The 15,902-nt window shown below is 36.3% G+C and overlaps 1 protein-coding gene across 2 annotated transcripts in view; it reads left to right on the forward strand.

Annotated features, from left to right (window-relative positions):
• Nucleotides 1-15,902, forward strand: part of CSMD2 (CUB and Sushi multiple domains 2) — a 648,217-nt gene that overhangs the window by 412,250 nt on the left and 220,065 nt on the right. Inside the window, exons 7-8 of one of the 2 annotated variants that reach the window (XM_072136727.1) lie at nucleotides 8,433-8,510; nucleotides 14,042-14,129. In XM_072136727.1, coding sequence (XP_071992828.1) covers nucleotides 8,433-8,510; nucleotides 14,042-14,129 — 166 coding nt within the window. The remainder of the gene's footprint in view (nucleotides 1-8,432; nucleotides 8,511-14,041; nucleotides 14,130-15,902) is intronic. The other variant, XM_072136728.1, reaches the window with a different exon arrangement.

The raw sequence follows: 15,902 nt of genomic DNA on the forward strand, positions 1-15,902 counted from the left end.
GTTCAGCTCCATAAATTTGATGTTTTTTTCTTATGGAATAATCCAGTCTTGTTTATATACAGTAAACCTACTTCTGCATTATAAATCATTCATGAGAAGATGTATCTGTTTCCTTAGTCTATCAAACTCTGCAGCTGTATTCACAGAAACACAGATATCCCAAAAGGCAGAACTGACATGCTGTGCCTTTTGTTATTTGAGTCTTCTTCATTAATGTCACACAATGCCTATCTTGGGAAGGATTGAGGTTTAACAATCAACAAATCCACAGTGAGGTCATCATAAGGCACAGGGAATATATAAGTAAAGATGATCAACTGAGATTTCCATGGAGCATAAATACACTAAAACTAATGAGTAGATTGTTTATTGCATTAAGATCAATGGCCAGTTATATATTAGACAGTGACCTATTTTATATTAATTTATTTGTTACTGAGTCTCTTGTGCCCCATATGAATGGTACATCAGGTTCTGTATGTGCATTAAGTTATATGGCACCTCCAGAGGACATTATGCTGAACCTCACCAGTCCCATTGAAATGGATAGATGATACCCTTAGAAAGACCACATAGGAGGCCCTCTAATGACCAGAGGGATCTGAAGTGTCACCAGATAAATTACCTATTTTAAATCATGTCATTTTGCTAAACATTTTTAGTTTAAATTCCATTTCTATGATGTTACAGCTTAGTGCACCTTCTATCTTCACAGAGCATGTCTGGAATATGTTCCATAGACCTCAAAGAGTCTGTTCAAGCCCATTTTTGTCTATGGCCATGGGGCTGATGTAAAGCATATGGCTAAATGCTGTTTCTAGAGTTTGGGCTAAGATGGTGGACCCCATAAGCATAATAAAAAATAGAATTAAAAAAATTACAAATAAAGACAAATAATTAAAAGTGATACTCCATTTAAAGCAAAAATTGCTGAATGTTTATGGTACACTTTCAACATATGTGCCAAACTGTCTAAAGCCTAACCAAGTCATATTGATGTCATTTTTTAAACAATGAATATCTACCTTAAACATCTAAATTCTGCAGAAAAATTCGTCTTGGGTGCCGGCTGAACTTGATCCCAAGCACGAACCACATTAACTCAATGGGAACAAGGATTTCAACAACCAAAAATGGATTTAAAATTAGAGTAGTAAAAGGCTGGACGACTGAAAAATGATGGGAATAACAGGACAGTTGTTAAAAAAATAAACAAAGCTAAAATTATTTTAAAAAATAATTTAAAACATTATGTCACAGTGGAAAAAGGTGCTCTTTATACATAGACCCAGGTATTTTTTCTGTGGTATAAGAACCAATGGGACACCACAAACCCTTCCACTCATTGCGGTTAAAGGCACTCTGGGTGTTCAGACCTATTTATTCTCGATAAGTTAAAAGAAGTACTGGGTAAACTAGCAACCCTTTCTCTCATTGCAGTAAAAGGAACTTGGGGTGTCCAGTCCCAGTTATTCTCTGAGGTAAAAGAAGCAATAGGAAAACCACAAGCCCTTACTCTGAGTATTACATTCTGGTAATGAGGATTTTCAAAATTTCAAGTTCAAGCTCCCCAAATACAGAAAGTCTAAATTTTAAGTTAAAGTTCTAGGAACGTCATACTTTGAGACAGTTACCACCATCAGATCTTGTTGATTTCAACCAGCCTGAATGGCAGTATTTCAAAGGCCAACTATTTGGAAATGCTCCTATTCAGGACCAGAGCTTGTACATGCAAAGGGCCATACTTCTGCTTTCTCTCCATTATTTGGGGATGTAGATTTGAATCAATGGTGTTGTTAGGCAGGGTAATGGTGATGTAGGTGCTACTGGCAGAGCTGTGGAGTTGGTAAGCTAAACCTCCAACTCCTCGATTTCCCTAACTCAGACTACCACATACATGGGTCATGTTTAAGTGCTACATTTACAGTAATAATAAGCCCTTTATATCACCATTATGATACAATAACCAAGTTATTTAGGTTGAACTTAAAAATATTGATGGTAATGCAACTGTAGAACTATAACTTCAATAAACTGTAATTATTCAAAATACTTTGTGGAATGATAACTGTTTGCAACAAAAAATAACTGAATAATATTCATTTAGTGAGTCTATGAATTTGTTCTTAGAAATAGTATTACCTCCATCAGATCCTCCTTCATAGAGGACCTCAAGTCTGACCTAATTATTTTCTCACCTTAAATCATACAAACTTATAAAGAAGCAAAATAAGGCTTACAGGAGCATACAAAGAGAAAATAAACTGGACAATTCACTTATGCACAGTGATGGGGATGTCACATCCTCCATTTGTGGGTAGTCTGGTGACCTTGTGACTTGAGAGGCAATGGCACGGAGTGGGCCAACTGAAGCAGCAGGGGAAGGCTAAAGTGTTTACAGGTAGTTCCGTCACAGCAGCTTATGTTTTACGCTGGAGGTGCCTGGTCATACATGGGGTGTTTAGATTGTTAAGGCTTTGGGCACACCTTATGGACTGGTGGCACAGTGAGCAAATGATTTGTGCTCTGTCTTCTGAATTCTTTGTGGAAAAAATGCCAACCTTCAGAAACCCTGTCTATTGGCCTTTGTTTCCTGGGTTGCCTTGGGAGTGGTCAGCAGTAGACGGCAATGTGGCTATAAGCTGAGTGCTGTGCCTGGTCCCTTATAACCTCACCCTCCTCTTTATACCTAAGTGCCTTTAAAAGGAAATTGCTGGGTTATGAGAAGTCCCTGCCTATCTGACTGACCCTATGAAGAGCACCTCTGCCTAGCTTTATTTGCTATGTGTTATGGTGTTTGTGCATGTGACCCTGCTCTTATACTGTCTCCCGGCCAATCACAGGCATGCCAATAGAAGACATGCCTATGGTTGCTAGGCAGTTTGAGTCTGCTCATCACTACTCCTAACTATAGCTGACTTTGGAAACAACATTATCTTTGGTATTGGCTGATTGTTTAAGGGGTGTTTCCATCTACCACTCTTTTATATTGGGGTTTGATCTTTAGGACACCCAGGCAGAAATAGGGCCACTGTGCTAATTTCGTGCTACAGCCCCTTCACTGCTTTGTATTGCACAGTAGGGTAACTGCCACAGTTTTATGCACATCCAGGTAGCCGGCTACATTGTTCCTTCAATGCTGTGGCCTATACATTGTCTGGATTGAGAAGGAGAGGTTCCAAAGGTTTCCAAATTTTCTTGGAAAAAGTCTTCATGGAAAACTCTTCATGGAAAAGGTTAATATTCATGTAATATCTCACTGAAAGATGAACTGAACCCATGGTAAATATTATCACGCATCTTGTGCCCTTTATGTACATATGAAGTATGATATTTCAGTAAAATCACTGCAAATAACGCTAGATTTATGTACACGACATTCTAGAAATTGTAAAATCATAGCAAGTAGTTAAATTAATACAGGGAGAAATACACAAAAGCGTAGCTAAATGCAATAACTTGTATGTCTGGCACCAGATGGGTGATATTGGCTCGGCATTGTTATGTAATATCTAAACAAAAGATAGCAAATACTCCAGGCTGCAAGCTTTCAGAAATACCTCATCTAACATTCCAGGGCCTCAGTTGGGGCATAAGTATAATGTTATACAACTTATTTGTTTTGGTCTCATTTTTTTGTTTAATTAGATAAAATATTTCCCCATAAATTATAAATGAAAGATTTCATTTGTGAGAATTAGTAGGGTCTTTAAGCGACATTATTCTTTTATCCCTTATTGCCGCTGGTAGAACAATCTGCACAGAAATATTTCTCATGTCCCCCGTGTGTCCTTTACTTCAGTAATGATTCAGATTTTAATATATTTTTCAGGCCTTGTTATGCTTTCAAGGTATTAAATCCTGCTGCAGGGAGTCTCCCGACACTGAGCATTTGTGCAGCCCGCAGCAGTCTCATTAGAAGATCTCATTGGCTGATCAACAGGGAGGATTCTTTATAGGCTCACGTTTTCTATAAGGCCACTGTTAGGGAACTATCTGGTCATGTGTATGTTGCAATGAATGATTTTGTAATAATAGTAATGAACTTACAACCAGAGAGGTCATGGGGCTCTGGTGGCAAATGCTGCAAAAAATGGACTTTGCCGCAAATAAGAAAATACACTGGTCAATGACTACTACATACAGTATGTAATGTCATATAAAAGCTTCCATTTTTTCCATTTTCAGTGTGGATAATTATCTTTACTACCTGTTATGTAATAGAACAACGCTTCATTTTACGCCTGACATAAACCAGCATGTTTTGCATCTATCCTGGGATTTTCATCAATATCTATGCAATGTGCAGTAACTGATCCTTAGAAATAATGTAAGGTTATTATTAAAGGAAAATTCAATTCCTTAATGTGTAATCTCCAGAAGCGTTGTTCTTTCACAAAGATTGCAGAGATTACTAGATAACCGAGAAATAAGAAGGATCAAAAGGCAATTTAAATGGTTGAAAAACAGAAACCAATGTTTGTGCATAAATCCCTAGCATTGTAATACAGTCTAATAACCTTTGTAGAATGTAAACTATGCCTTATGTTATTTGTGGCAGGTAAAGCTGTTCATTTTCTATTCTGGCATTCAGGAAAAGTCCACAGAGACTGATGTTGTTAAGGGGTTGACTTGTAGAGTTAGTTTCCTATAAAATCTATCACATAAAATGTATAATCTCCTAGAAAGCACATGAACAGAAGGAAAGCAAGTTAAAAAAAACTTATCACAGCCTTCCATTTTAATAATCAGCACACCCTGGCATACCATTAAAGGGAACCTGTCATCAGCAATTTACCTTACAAACCACTACCAGAATATTGTGAAGCAGCTTAACCACTTTCATGCCCAAGTGTGATGGCATCATCCAGAAAATCATGTTTGAAGTGAGCTGTAAATTGTTATGCAAAGTCAAGGAGGAGGAGAGTTTAACACTTAAGTCGAGGCAGTGAGCTCTGAAGGCCTCCTCCTCTGTCATTTGGATGCAGGACCATCAATAACAGTGAAGTGGGTTTTCTGAGGAAGATAGAGCTTGACTTCAGTGTTAAAATCTCCGCCTTCTTGACATTATACAACCAGTTTACATCTCACTTCAAAGTAGATTTTGTTAATGATTCCAACATACTGGGTCATGAAAGAAACATGATCCGGAAGGTGTTCAGCTGCTTGACAACATGCTGGTAGTGGTTCATTAGTTCAATTTCTGCTGACAGGTTCCCTGTAAGTCATACTAATTGCATAAGTGGCTGTTTAACCCCTTAGATGCCACAATCGCTAATGAAAGTTGCACCTAAGAGGTAAATAAAATAGTTAAAGGCATCGTCTAGTTTTTGTAAGGACAAAAAAGAAAAAAAAGTTTGAAAAAATTGAAAATACTCAAAAACCTTGCAAATACCCCCTTTCCCATCTTATTATTATGCACAAGAATTAAAAACAATTGCAAATGAATTTGGTATTGCTGCATCCGTAGCAATACCAAGCTTTTTTTTTTATCATGTTGTGTCAGTTATGGGAAAAAGTACCATTAGAAGTGAGTTTTTCTTTTACCTTCACTTGAGAAATTCAGTAAAAAGTCATATATGTACTTAAGATAAAACAAAGGCTAGGTGACTGATTAGTGTCATGTTTATGAATATTTTCTATTTCCTTGCTGTGTGGTTTCACGATACAGATTTGTTCTTTCTTCTCTTTCCTCTTGAATAAATATTTCCAATATTTGTGTCATGAGACAATCAACAATTCAAGACAATGTCATGTTGTGATACTTTGTCACAATAGGTATCTATGAGCGATGACCTGCAAACCTATTTTATTGATTGATTTACACAAGCGGCCATATCGGTGATTGTATGAAAACACCTATACAGTCAGGCCTCCAAATATTCATTGGATGTTGTAGTAGGTTAACTAAGAAAAACGGAAATGGCACACTTTCACAGGGTAGCTATAATATGGGTGACGCTATTAGGGTCTCCTACTTATCTACATACCCTATTAAACTTTGGTAAGTGGCCAAGCCCTTTTAGTCTTTTCTGGTGCCTGTTATTGAATTGAATGTTCTATAAGGTTGGTTTTCTCTCCACACAGAGATATTGACAGCTTGCCCTTCAAGTTTAAGTAGTTGTCAGCTATCCAGAAACCAAAACTAGGTGCCAGAAAAGCCATTTACACTCTCTTAGAATAATGTGTTATTGTTATTTTGTTGTTACAAAAACTAGTTCCATACCAAGAATATTTTGATAGTGGTCATCCAAGTGTGTTGTAAGCTTTTGCAGTTTGATAGCATGAATTCTTGCCCCTACTGTACTGTGCAGTCACAATGAGAATATACTTGTTGCCATCCTTCTTGTGATCATACTGCTGTATCCAGGACAAAGGGGAAAGACTTGATCCTATTATTTCTATGGCATTGTTTAGGCATATGGTACAGCTTTTTAAATTCCAGCTATCTCAGAAAACAGAATGCTGCCTGCATCCATTTGTATCTGGCCACTTCATATGTGGTTATGGCTACCGAACTGTGCAAAAAGTGCAAAATATGTAAATCAGAGCTTACTGTATACCTTGTTTTGTATTGGGTTTCAGAAGTACAGTAAGCAAACATTTTAAAACTGATGGCTGGATATACTGAAAAACATGAATTTTCAATACACATAGTAAATGCCTTTTTTTAGTAAAGTTTATTGGTAAATGAAAATCCATGTGGTACAGAGTCTATTAAAGGGGTTGTCCTCTTTTCTGGAAATAAATGTCCTTGTTTGTATATTGAAAAGTTCCAATGTTCCTTCTGTATCAATTCATCATTGTTTTTTTAGATCAATGCTTGCTGATGAGAGACTAATCAGAGCTGTGTGTTATAATGAGCCATGAAACTGTGTGACATCACATTACCATGGATAGATTTCTATCCACTGGTAGTAAACACACAAGCTTTCTTTAGAATGACAGCAAGCAGAGGTATAAAAAACTGTTTGGAATTAATACAGAAAATCTATTGGAAATCTTTTCATACAAATGACATTAATTTGCTGAAGCTGGAAAATCCCTTTAATTATAGCCTAAGTCCACAGGGGATATAACATAAATTATGAATGGGAAGCAGGCCACAAATGGTATCTATTGAGTTCCAGAAGGTACAAAAATGGACATTTAGAGGGGTATTCCCATTTCAGTAAATAAATGTTATTGTTTGCATGATGAGAAGTTATATAATTGTCCAATATACCTTCTGTAGCAATTCCTCACCGTTTTCTAGATCTCTGCTTGCTTTCATTCTATAGAAAGCTTTATTGTTTACATCAAGGGGATAGAAATCTGACCATGGTCACACAGGTGAGCGGCTCATTATATCAAAGAGTAATCAGAGTTGTGTGATATAAAAAGCCGTGCACCTGTGTGACCATGGACAGATTTCTGTCCACCAGAAGTAAACATAGAAGGTTCCTATAAAATGACAGCAAGCGGAGATCAAGAAAACCGTAAGGAATTAATAGAAAGTATGTTGAAAATTGTACAACTTTTCATTAAACAAACAATAATATTTATTTGCTGAAGTGGGAACAACCCATTCATGGTAAACATTATGAATGCATGAAAAGACTGAAAAACATGACTTCAGTGCACAGCAGTCTTAGAAATGAAGCATTTGTTTTATCTACATTTGGACCTACAAATACATGTGTGAATTACGAGTGGCAGAATTCACTGGACTGTGTGTGATTGGCATTACACAAGTATGTGTATGCATTCTGCATGGTCATTCTCCATTGACTAGCATCTGTTTACTCGTATAGAGGTGCTGACCAAACTGCTGTACTTTGGCTTGGAAGAAGAAACATAATGATGCTTTAGGAAACATCAGCAGTAGGTTGTGTAAGGTCTATGCTATTATTTGTAGACTATAAAAACTATATAAAAGTTGATAAACATTTTTGAAATATAGATTCTGCTGGTCCTCTCTTCACATACTGCATGTAGCTTATAAATTAGATTGCCTATTTCCGGAAGTCTGAACTCTGGTGGGGCAGTCTAACCCTGAGCACAAATGTGTACAAGAATTACAAGAGATCCTTAAACTTCAGAACTGAAAGTCGACAGAAGAGGTAGCTTTCCTTACCCAAGAAGCATAGTCCTGGTACTGTATTTCAGAAGTAAATCAATTAAAAAAACACTAGAGTTGTCAGTGCCACCTATTTTTATACACCCCCCCCCCCCATTATAAAAGCCACATGGCAGTCTTAATATGCCCCTGGATATATCTAGGACTACATGAATGTTATTGTGCCTGGTAACCAATAAAAAGTACTCATGCTAATCTTGATCCCGGAAAAGACATTTCAGTTATTATAACAAAAGATGTTAAGTATCATTGTATTATAATCTGGCTTTTTTTTTCACTTGTTAACTTTAAGTTTTTTGTTAAAACCCTTTAGTGAAAAAACAAATGGAGATGAAATCCAGAGGAGTCAAACTTCTCCCCAACAAGGACAGCAACCAGAAGACATCAGTGTGTAAGTTTTTAATTCCATTTCCTACACCTTCATGCATTGCCATTATCAGACCATTCCTCCTGCATCATCAAAAGTGGATTGATGGCTCTCCTTTCACCGCACATAGATTCATTACTGTGGATGGGGGTATGCTTTAACATTGCCTTGTTTTCCCTTCTTCTAAGAAGACTGCAGATACAACTGCATATTCAAAATCACAGTTCATAAGTAGAAGATCATACCCCATATAATAAAATATTAAAGTATAGATGTTAAATTCATAAGACAAAGCATAAATATAAAAGTTCTTATTGTTTCTTTTTTGGGGGAAATCATGTGCCAATATTCAATATTAGAGGCGCTAAGGAAATACAGCTTATTTGACAGACCTTCCCCCAACGTTTGGACTCAAACTAAAGAAATGTAAGGTGTAGCCCAGCTATTTCACGCTTGATAGGGAAATTTAGAAACTGTTAATTTAACTGGATAAGCTTCTATAGTTGTTCTTGCAACCCAAGGATAGCATAGCAAGAGCGCTTTGAGGGAACGTCAAGACTGTACAGTAGCTTACAGATGTAAGGCCTCTCTATTGGTTTCATGTTTACACAAGCTTTTCACTCATTCGTCTGCACCTGCTCACCTAGAGCTTCTAATTCTGTGTCCTGCGCAGCTCACCGAATATTGTTGGGCTGAGTAAAACCAGAAATATCCCTGTGTAAAGGACACTGTGCTTTGTCCATATGCCTTATCTAGGAAAGGTCAACTACAAATCCCTTAGATTTTCCATTCGCCTCAGCTGTAGGTGAATTGCTAGGTGAAGGAAGCATTAAAAGTTTCTATTCTCTGAAGAACGCTAGGTACAGCATCCGATGTGGTAGGCACAAGGGCTTTGCTATGGTGGCAGAGAATATTCCAGGCCACGTTGTTGAACTCATAAGTATGTGTAAAAAATGCATGTTTAACACTAGCTTTGCAAAGTACGTCATTTTCTAGGATTATTTCTACTGCTGTAGTCATCGATTTCACAACGCTTGCTCTGTGAGGAAAGATTTAAAGCTTCTAAAAGCAGTCACATCCGTTGTGTGAATTCTTGTTCTAGAAACAAATAATTGTCTAGAGCATTTCTATCCTCAAAGGCTGCACTTGTTCCTAATGAATGGTTTAGAAGGCGGCTAGTTAAGGGTTAACCCTTTGAGTGATGGATGGGAGAGAGGTGCCAAAGAGGCTCACCCCCGTGAATATGCGCCACTGTATCCTGGATGAGTTGCCGTGGCAACACGGCAGCACCTGACGGATGTTTCCAGCTTCTCTTTTCCCTCTCCCTCCAATTTTTTCAGAGACTCAAAGCTGCCCCTCTTTTTCCTCTCAGAGGCTGCAGCTTTAGGAAGTAAGACCATTGCAATACATTTATTAATTAGGACTATGTATTATCTGCTTGGTGGCCCGTGTCACAAGCCCAGACTTAGATCCATTTGGTTTCCTAGGTAACATAGCTTTTCAAACCTAATTTGGAAAGCATATGGTATTGGAGATCTCAATTATTGACATGCTCTCTTCTGTAAGGACGTATATTATTAATCAATCGCACTTGTGACTTTTAACTCTCGATATGTCAGAGTTTGTAGAATTAGTCATTTACAATACATCTATTTTCTTTGCGTTTTTATATGTTGTTAAATATTGGCTATGAGTCCAAATTACAAATATATGTCTAGCCAATATATACTTTATGATGCTTAATATCATACATTAAGGATTGTAAAGAAAGCACACCTGCATGCTGGTGTGTATCCCCTCTGCCAGGATCTGCTCTTCTTTTAGATTCTTAAGCTGTTTTATACAAAAAAGGCTTTAAAAATTTGGCAAATGATCCTGAGATTCACTTGCATAATTTTTAAAGCTTTTTTTTTCTTAGAAACAAGGGCATAAGACAATAAAAGAAGAGCAGATCCTGCCTTAGGGGTCACATACCAGTATGTCAGTGAGATTCTTTTGCAATCCTTGGTCCTGGTGGTAGATGTCTTTAAAGCGGTAGGATAAATTCAGAATAAAATTAAAGGTTTAAATAGCTAAAATAATCTATGTTTAAAATCTAATAATAACAAAATAATTTCAGAATCATTTTGGAATAATATAAATAAGTGAATTGAAATACCTTGCATATATGACATACTGTACTGCTTCCTCCTGATGTCAGTTTTGTTTCTTTGCAAGGTATGTTGACATGTTTCATGCCATTGCTTTATTTCTTTCCATTAAATGATTCATATAGTAAGTCACCATTTTACACAAATAAACAGGCTTTATCAGCAAAAACTGATACATTTACTTTTATTTTTCAGTAGAGGTATGTGAGGTGATTCACAGCTAGTTGAGATGACATATGAGAGTTTTCTTCCTTATGTTTTTACTGTAGTGCTGGATTGTAGAAACATAGGTAGGGTAAATACAAAGTCTTAGTTACCCTAGGTTTTTCCAAAGGTATGCCACACATAGTTCCTATTACCAAACACACTGTGAAGTTATACATTCACAAATATTAGATAATGTTCACACTTCTGCTGAATTCTGACAAGGGATTCTGTATTTTTGACATAATAAAATCTGATGAATACCAATTGAAAAAAAATCTAAATATCTTTTTGGAAATGTGGTATCAGGGATCATTAGAAATGGTTGTCCATTTTCATGAGGTTCGTCTTGTATAGTGATCATTTTGAGATCAGTGGGGGTCTTGGCACCCACACTCATCATCTGCTTGAAGCAGTTGTGACACTTTAGTAAGCGAAACTTCTGCATCGAGGGCCATGTCTGAGCTGCAATACAAGGCACAGCTTCTGGCTATGTATGACAATGGTAGAAAGTCTATAGTCTCTAAAGTCTCTTCATCTCACTAATCAAGGACAACTCTTCTAAGAATCAAGGGTCATGATGGTAGTAATGCTATTCATCGGGTAATTTTTAGGGATATATATGTACTAACTTGACAAAGGCTGACAAAGGCTGGGATACAGCTGAAACGTTGCAAAGGGTAGAATAAACACCATTTGTTTCACGATAATGGAGTGCTGCCATTTATCCTTTTGATATATATATATAGAGAGAGGGGCCACCAGAGTCATAACATAACAATACTTTTGTTCTGGAGAGCTGTTTTGTCTATTTTCTTAAATTGGACTATTTCCTATGGTAAATTGCATTAAGTCATTCAATCACTCATTCCATTTAGATCTTCCAGTAACTTGAGCTTTAGGTGGTTGAATAGAAAGCTGATTTGTTGAATTTATCTGTGAAATTCAGATTTTTACATGGAGGACCTTTCAAATCACCTCACCTGTAATTTTCTTTATACCTAACTTTGCTTTCTTATGTTGTGTTGTCATAGTCAATATCTTGACTTTACTACTTTAGATGTTTTACACCACCATATGGATGAATTCCCCAAACCTTCACCTGCAATCTTTTATCCATGAACCCATGGTGTATTTTACCAGTTTTTTTTGTCTTGTAACTTACTTATTCCCACCTTTTAAGTTTGAAACTCCAGAGGTGTGTCTGATCTTTTCTCCATATGAACTTAAACCAGGTAATGTCCTGGTTTCATGACACGTTGACTTGTCTTTGAGTGACCAGTCTGTGGAGGTGCAGTACAAAAATGTTATATATCAAGGGTAGCAGGTATTCTTAGACAGAGAAATGTGAGAAATATAGGTACAGTACATCACAGCAGAGACATCAACGTTTGTTGTTTCTGTGGCAAAGCTTACTGTAAGACATTTATAGGGGAAGCATACATTGGAATAACTTAGTATTTATTCTAAATATATCAAATAGTTCTGTTCTCACATCTCTCCTTTATTTCTTTTGATGAAGTGTTAATTTTACATGGCTTTCATTAACCCACTGCATGTGACTGGTGCATTCCTGACACTTCTTCATTTCACTAATTGAGAATAGTATTCAACTCAAGAATCCCAGCTCTTGTCTCCATGGCCTTACTCTTGTGAATTGCCAGCTGGCTAAACAAACTTCTATGTACTAATCCTTCACCGATACTGGCATGTCGCTATGCCACTTCTAACCATTGTCAGTCATCCTTCATGATCACTGCTTTATCATATACATTTCTAAAAATCTCTACCTTGCATATCATTCTTCAGTGCATTCTGCATCCTTGCTTCACATCACATTCATTCACAAGGTGCCCATTTTTACTTGTTATTTCTTTCTCAGTGTTCTCTGTTTTTCTTTTGCATTCATTCTAACTATCAAAATGTAACATTTGTCTTTAAAAATTATTTTTTTTTTAAAAAAAGAGGGGACTTTAGCTTTCTATCTATACACATGCAGTGAATACATATGTAATTATGTTTATTCATAAAAAATAAGTAAAAATCTTTTATCCAAATTCAGTAATATTGTCATGAGGAATAGAAATTTTGATAAGACTTTCTCACTATTTTATGCCACTGAAATCATTACCAACATGACCTACAGTACTAAGGATGTTTGGGGATGCGATGGTAGCAAAGTGAACTAGTACACAACATCTGTGGTATATAATGCATGGAATAACATTCAAGCCAATTTTCTTGAGCACAACCCTTATGTGTTTTAAGGATCCTTGGATGTTTCCATTGGGTTTTCCAGGCAAAACTCTGTGACAAAATGTTGACTGGGCAGTGACCTTTTTATATCATTTCATGGGATGTAGGTTATATAAATGTGGTGATATACAGTATTTGGAAGTTTGCAGTATATAGTACATAAGCTGAGTGTAATACTATAAACTAGTTAATGTCTTGTTGCTTAAAATTCATTTCCAGTTTGGATCATGCCACTTATCCATGCGACTCTTAGGCAATATTCCAGGTAATGTTTCCAAATAATGGAAACATACAGAATGCATATCCACATGCTATATCCTTCCACTGCGCTGGTGATGTTAGTGTCTTTGAGTGTGAGTGTGTGTGAATGTATGCTACCAATAGGTTTCTAGTGTTCTTTACTGGTTGAAAATCACTCTGAATATACAGTTCTGTCTAAGAGAAAAACTGATATCTACCAGCTTTAAGGATTTATAACAAACTGTCTTTTCAAGTCTACAAATGATTACTTAATCAAATATTGCTCAAGGATCCTGGAAAACAACATTCCATTTCAAAGTTAAGACCTGCTTTAATGAGGTCTTAATGCATTATGTCTTTGTAACGAATGTAAGCACCCATCAAGCTCTGAGTCAAAGTCAAACTTACTTCTGACCTAGTTCATCAATTCCTCCTGAACTGCACTTAAAAAATGGGTGAAGTCATTATAGTCTACTTGACATTTATGAAACTAATATGAAACCATTAAAACTAATATGTAAAGGTAATAAAAATGCATTTTTGGTTCGGAGAGCAAATCATGTTCATTCAATTACCTTATTTGTAAGTGAAACCCTAAAATGTCAGTAATTGTATACTAATAATATAATCCAACAACCTTGCTCTTACAGTCAGCTGTGTGTGGAGTGATTCCTCTCTGTGTATGCTCTCTCTTTTGCATTATAGTAACTCAGGTGGGTGTTTACCAAGGACACCACTTGTGTCCCGACCCAGGAACTCCAGAACATGGAAAAAGAATAGGTTCTGATTTCAGGTGAGAGAACAGTTTTTTCAGCTTTTTTATGCATTGTTTTCTATTGGCAACTGATCAATGCACTACTATAACATTGTGAACATGTTTTTGAAACTAGGGGATTCATTTGTATTTATATGTTTAACATTGAAATTTTTGTGAGAGTCTATGAAATGTCTCCTTGAAATAAAGACCTACAACACTTTTAGGACGTCCATTACAACATAATTCATGATGTTCTATAAAGAGAGAGCCCATTACTGTTTATGGAGACTTTAGGCTCCTTCTGGTGATATTGGAGTTGATTATTCAAATTAGAATGGATAAAATATTGACCTTAATGCTGTAGCATTAAGCTTTGTAACTGGCGCCATGTATGGAGACAATGGTTTTGATCCAAGATGACAAGCTAGAGTACAATTTACATGAGAAACAAAGCAAATTTGCTCTATTCCAAAAGGAGACTGAAAGCCCAGCTATATATAGTTGTTCTGGAATTGCCTTGTGTCAGAACAGTGCAGAGTACTGGATGACCAGATGAAATTTTATGCAGTCCTAAGGGTACAATGGTACCCCTTCTCATTGAGGAGGTCCATCTGGTAATGGTGTAGACATATTTAGAGGAAGTACTTCCTTACACCATAGGCATTTCATAGAGCAAGTTAGCTTTCTTTCTTTTGTAGGGGAGATAGTTTGCTCCAATAATGGATAAACATTTCCATATTGTATACTGTTATTTAACAGTTAACAATGTGGTTTCTGAAGCTTTTCACTTTATTAAATCTGAGTCAGGTATTAAATGTGGAGAGATTTGACAGTCTGAGGTTGTACCACAACCTTAGGTAAATGACAAGATACAGTAAGATCATAAGAAGAGATGAGCGAATCAATCAAGAAAAGATTTGTAGAATCTTTGACAAAAGATTTGTATTGGTTCTCAATCAAATCGCTCAAAAACAATTATTGATGTTGCTCCAGTTGTCCTGGAAATTGATATTAAACCCCTTACAGTCCTTTAAAACAAAATTTCTCATAAAAAGCTCTTGTCTCAGTTTGTTAATGTTTATATAGTGGAAACCCCCAGCCGCCTAAGCTGTGGGATAAATGACAGTATTAGCTAGCTGCCATTTTGAAGGATTCCTCACGAGAAAATCAGAAAAGATTTAGAATCTATTTGGTGCCTCAAAATGCCAGATTTGTACCCAATCTTCGAATCAATGAACAGATTCGCTCATCTCTAATCATGGTTTAAATAGACCTATTTTGTAGAATATGTTGCAGTGAAGATCTAAAACCCATCATGTATTAAAATGTTTCTGCTGAATTTCATGAACTACCTGTAAATATTACAGTAAACATGAACAAATGTAGAAGAGTAGAAATGTTAATGTCTTGTTGTTAGGAGCGTCTGCATGTTGTTATTTCTGTTGTCTTCTAAATAGTGATGAATTGGAGACATTTTGTGACTGTGTAGTAAAGGTCAAAGAGCATATATGATGTTTCAGAATAGTAATTCCAAATATATGAAAATAAATAGATTTTCTGGAGTAATTTCAATTTCAGGAACCACATGGTATTTTTATTCTGTAATCTATTTCCCATATCTGTCTATTCATAAATCATTGCATTCTCCTAAATACCTAAATTGCCAATACAGCAGCAGAATCCCAGATTTTTATTTAATTTTTATCTGAACATTTACAGCTTTAGACATCAAGGCACTTTTTATATGTAGATACCTATCTTTAGTTTTTAAATGCAATTGAAAAATACAGCCCAACATAATGATTCTAC

Source organism: Engystomops pustulosus, chromosome 2, assembly GCF_040894005.1.
Source record: "Engystomops pustulosus chromosome 2, aEngPut4.maternal, whole genome shotgun sequence".
NCBI lineage: Eukaryota > Metazoa > Chordata > Amphibia > Anura > Leptodactylidae > Engystomops > Engystomops pustulosus.